The 5,184-nt window shown below is 43.1% G+C and overlaps 1 protein-coding gene across 2 annotated transcripts in view; it reads left to right on the top strand.

Annotated features, from left to right (window-relative positions):
* Positions 1 to 1,081: 1,081 nt before the first annotated feature.
* The window catches only part of LOC101862436 (transmembrane protein 41B), a 13,828-nt gene continuing 9,725 nt past the window's right edge, over positions 1,082 to 5,184 (top strand). The window contains exon 1 of one of the 2 annotated variants that reach the window (XM_005105731.3): positions 1,082 to 1,168. In XM_005105731.3, the coding sequence (XP_005105788.1) occupies positions 1,111 to 1,168 (58 nt within the window). In that variant the 5' untranslated portion in view covers positions 1,082 to 1,110. Of the gene's footprint in view, positions 1,274 to 5,184 lie in introns of both variants that reach the window. The other variant, XM_013086658.2, reaches the window with a different exon arrangement.

The following is a 5,184-nucleotide window of genomic DNA, read 5'->3' as shown; positions in this document are numbered from 1 at the left end:
TTAATGTGTCCCCGCGCGCTCGTTATTATGACATTATGCAGTTGCGAGCGCCGTAAAACACTTACCAAAAAAATGCCCTTCTAATGTTGATTATTTACAATTAAAACTCGTACCGATACATCAGGTGCACCCACCCATGCACGCACGCACGCACACACACACACACACATACACACACACACACACATAATATAAGCACACACACACACGCACGCAGGCTATGGGTTCTATCCAACGCCTACTCTAACTGTTAGAGTAGGCGTTGGTTCTATCTTAATCTTGCAATTTGGGCGTATAGATCACGTGCAGATTGTAAACATGCATATCTGCACGCGTGCAAGCGTGCGCGCTCGCACGCGCACACATCCACACACGTATGGGTTCTCTCTATATATAGCCATTTGGGTGTACCGGTATCCGCGTAAACACGTACTCTCTCTCTCTCTCTCTCTCCCTCTCTCTCTCTCTCTCTCTCTCTCTCTCTCTCTCTCTCTCTCTCTCTCTCTCTCTCTCACACACACACACACACACACGCACACACACACACACACACACGCGCACAAACACACACACGCACGCGCGCACAAACACACACGCGCGCGCGCGCGGCCGCCCAATGACAGGCCTATAGAATAAATTGCACACCTCAGGGGTTATTCGTCATAAGACACGAAGGCCTAAGCAGTGCAAATTAAACCCCATACCCTCCCTATCTCAAACCCTTTTTATCTTCTGAATTCTGAGTAATCCGAGGCCTGACTGAGGCCCATTCTATAGCCTAATTTAGTTTAAATCTCTTCTTCCTTCCTTGTCTTGAGCACCCAGTCTGTACACAACGCTGTGGCCAAAGCAAAAGAAATTCAAAAGTTACGATTTTCTATAGTTACTGTTCGCCCACGGAGACTGTGTACCTGTGAATTACAGGCAACAAAATAATTTGTTTTTTAAAGTGTTGATAACAATTTGAGTTCTTTTTTTTTCGCAAGAAGTGTCGTAAAGTGACTACTCAACTCGCAGCCAATTAATTTTGCTGTGTAAAAATCTTGGCGAAGAGTGATGGAAAAGCAACAACAACAACAAAAAATCAGGGGATTTATAGTGAAAACAAAGATGGCTTCGTCACAAGCAGGAATCTCATCTCGATCTCGCAAATCATATAATTCTGAAGGTAGCCTTCCTCAAAGTCCTTTGGGTGCCACACCACGCCCTGATCTTAGGCAGCACTATCCATCTCCACCACCCCCAAGCGTGTACCAGTTTAATTATTCCTGGAGTGAGTTCATCAAAGTTAAATGCCTGTGCCTGACCCCGGATAGGAAGACGCTAACACATGTAGTACACTGATGTTTACGTGACTAATACTACGACTACGGTGCAGGCGTGGTTCGTGTAGATCTAGATCTAGAAAATCTAGAATCTAGATCTCTAGATATCTAGTTTTAGTTCTTGTTCTTTGAGCAATTGGATTAATCCCGATATTTTGAGGTTGGGTTAGAGATAGGGGTCTTGATGATTGTATACCCTGAGGCCTGAGGTTAGGTGTTTTATGTTGTTTGTTGTTGGCCAGCTCTACTGAGTAGACTACTCTCTGGACTCGAGTTCGAAATGACCTCCTACGGCCTATGGTCCTACGTGTGAGTAGCGCGTGTGTTGGGGACCGTCGAGGTCAACAAAGTTCATTCACACTGGTCGCGTTGATCGAGGTGTTTTTCGGGGGAAGTGGCTATCTCACCCGGGGTGAGAATAGAAATACGATCGACCTCTCACCCCGGGTGAGACTTGCCACCGTAGGCTATTTTCACCCGGTGTGAAACAAGACCTGTTTTTCCTAATTTCGGAATACTTTCTATCGATGTGGATGATCAAATAGATAAAGGCAAAGAAAAGATTAGGTTATAGCACAAAAGTAAGCTAATTTTATCGACAACAAAGATGCTATGGCTATTTCACTTTTCTAATCGAGCCGAACTACGTACGGGGGTCGCCATTTTGTTTTGCGAGCAAGTTCTCGCAAGATATACACACCTAACCAGTGTGGAACGACCGAGGGGAGGGGGTGGGGGTATTTTTTTTGGCCACCTCTGCTCTATTCTCACCCCGGGTGAGAATAGCGCAGGCGAGTCTTTTGGCTATTCTCACCCGGGGTGCGTTCACCGGTATAGCCTAGATCTAGGCCAACCAGTTTTGCGTTCACCATGAACCACAGAATTCTACACTGTGATAACAGAATTGTAGAATTCTGTGCCGTGAACAAACGTTCTATTACTACTGTTAGCCTGAAACTACTAAAAGCGTGCACAATTTTGTCTGTGGGCAGCAGTGGAGAGAGAGAGAGAATCCGGGCAAAACAAAATGGCGACCCGCGTAGTTCGGCTCGTTTCGAAAAGCTAAATAGCCGTAGCATCTTTGTAGAAGACCAAATTTATTTACTTTTGTGTTTTAACATTATTTTTTAACTTTGTTTTGGTCAATTTGATCGTCCACACCGATAGACAGTATTCAGAAAGAGACAGAGAGAGAGAAGAGAGGAGGAGTAGATCTTGCGAGAACTTCCAGGCAAAACAAAATGGCGACCCGCGTAATTCGGCTTGATTCGAAAAGTGAAATAGCTATAGCCTAGCATCTTTGTAGACGATCAAATTAGCTTACTTTTGTGCTATTATAACGTAATTTTTTCTTTGCTTTTATCAATTTGATCATCCACACCGATAGACAGTATTCCGAAATTAGGAAAAACAGGTCTTGTTTCACACCGGGTGAGAATAGCCAACAGTGGCAAGTCTCACCCGGGGTGAGAGGTTGATTGTATTTTTATTCTCACCCCGAGTAGGTACCAGAAACTAAATTTTCAAACTAGCTGTATGCCAAATTTATCTTGTACCATTTGAAAGGCCTATATCCACTGAGCATTTTGGTACCATTCTTTAACCTCTCCGTCAATTTTTAAGAAAATTGTAGTTGTTTAAAATTTGATCAAATTTGTTAAAGTCAGTCACTGGCTGCAACCCCATGTTTGACAGACAATAAAAAAGTACCAAGTGCACTAAACATCTCCACATTAACAGAGTACAATCACTATAACAAATATGGAGCCTAATTTTTTTCAAGACTGTGAGATCTTTACAAATCAGTATTTTATCGCCTCAAACACGATGATCTGTCGTTATGTCGACAAAAACACCGAGCGTTGACCCGGCGGCGCCGCACCGGTCCCCGCGGGGAGCGAGTCGGCTCTATACTGTAGTGTACCCCACGTGCGGGGTCACATGTTTTCCGAGTCTCGCGGAAGGATTGATGAAAAATAATTCCAAGTTAATAACTTTATTCTAATAGAAAATAAACTGATCTTTGAATTGACACTTGTTATAAGTCGGTATTATACATATTTTGTGTAAAAAGGGATCTTTAAACATTTTGACGGTACTTTGAAAAGCTTTCTATAAAGACGCCAAAGGCTAAACTTATATCACGGGAAAGCCCGTTTAAAGCTCTACAATTCTCCGCCAATGAAAAGACGGTATTTAATCATCCCTCGTTCCGCGAAGCATTTGAATGCACGTGTGTCAATTTTTCAACCGGCCGACCTCGCATTCCGACCGCGAGGGGCTTCACTTTCGTCGGCGATTCTCCAGCTCCTAATAATCGGACATATAAACAACTTACACCATTGTAACGAGGAAAAGCTGAACTTTTACAAGGTGTACGGCATTTGGTGTTTTATAGTGAAAGAGCAAAGAAACAGCGATCGGAATTACCCCGATTTTACCGATACCACGCGGTCGGAAGGCCGCGAGTGCCCGCGAGGCCGTGTTTACGCTACCTGCCCCGAGTGAGGATAGCCACTTCCATTTTTTTTACACTTGACACTTGGGCTTAAAGTGCGTGCCGTGATAATCATGTACTAATTGAGGATAAAGGAATGAGGAGAAAAAAAATGAACTCAAACAGCTTTAGCGCAGTTTTTTTTGGGGGGGAGGGGGGTGCCTTGAGTGTGTTGCATTATTTGGGTTCACAGTTATCTATGAGGAAACGACACGGGTGTGTTCCATTATTTGGGTTCGAAGTTTTACGTAAACCTGGATACAAATAAATACAACAGGATAGAGGGGAAAAAATGAAAGAAGTCAAGGTCAATAAGGGAGCGAAGCATTTACCGTGCTCCTAGCTCAAGGGGCCCCCGAAACTAAGCTCCCGGTTACCGTGTTCGTAGATACTGAGACTACGTGCCCGGTTACCGTGTACGTAGAAACTCCGTTATTGATATTGTTCCTATCGAGTCCTGATTTCTTTTATTTTTCACAATTGATTGTTAGCCTTGATTGTTGTATCATCATATGGCATGCCAGTGTGAGTCCCACAACTGAAAGTAGTTAGGTGTGTAAATTTTTACTTTCACTTCTGCACACAGATGCACTCGCTGCACTGCTTTTTTGGGGATGAAACTGTGATATATTCGACTGCTGGTCACACATACGGCCACTGTGACCGCAAATTATTTTCTATAAAGTTTCAAACCTAATTGTAAAATATTCAAATTCAGACCTGCCCACCATTACAATTTTGGCGGTATCATCACGGTTTTTAATCAACTTTACGATTGTAATACACTCCTGATTCCAATTTTAAAAAATTTGGGCCTTGCCAGCTCACTGCCAACCTTTCTGGTACACAAGTATAAGGGGAGAAAACCTACCAAACCCAGACAGTCTACGTCACTATGTCACGTGCAGACTTTTAGCTTCCTCTTTCATTGAGCCCTAGTAGTCGCTCAAGTGTCTCTCTGCTCGTAGAAAAATATAGTTTAGAAGTGCCAAAGCTAAGAGTAAGGGAATTATCAGGCTGACTAGATATATTGGTAAATTCCTGTCATTTTGTGCTGTGTGCGACCGCCAAGACCAGTGAGAAATTTTTGTTAAAAATGGATACATTTGTTTGTTAACAATTGGCCCCGTTTTCTGCCCTTTTTTTCTTAAATACTCGACCATGAATTTGTTAACGTTACTTGACTACAAACCTTGTCCTGGACACCCTAGGGAAGAAGACGATTCATGGCCATAATATTACTCATTTTAAAAACAGATTACTTATTTTCTATTAGTCGATTATTAAAAATGCTGGTGAGAGGGCAGCCCCCTGTGATTTTTTTTTACTTGGTGGTGAGGGATGCCCCCCCTGAAACCACTC

Source organism: Aplysia californica, unplaced genomic scaffold, assembly GCF_000002075.1.
Source record: "Aplysia californica isolate F4 #8 unplaced genomic scaffold, AplCal3.0 scaffold00489, whole genome shotgun sequence".
NCBI lineage: Eukaryota > Metazoa > Mollusca > Gastropoda > Aplysiida > Aplysiidae > Aplysia > Aplysia californica.
This window is presented reverse-complemented; position numbering and strand designations above follow the sequence as displayed.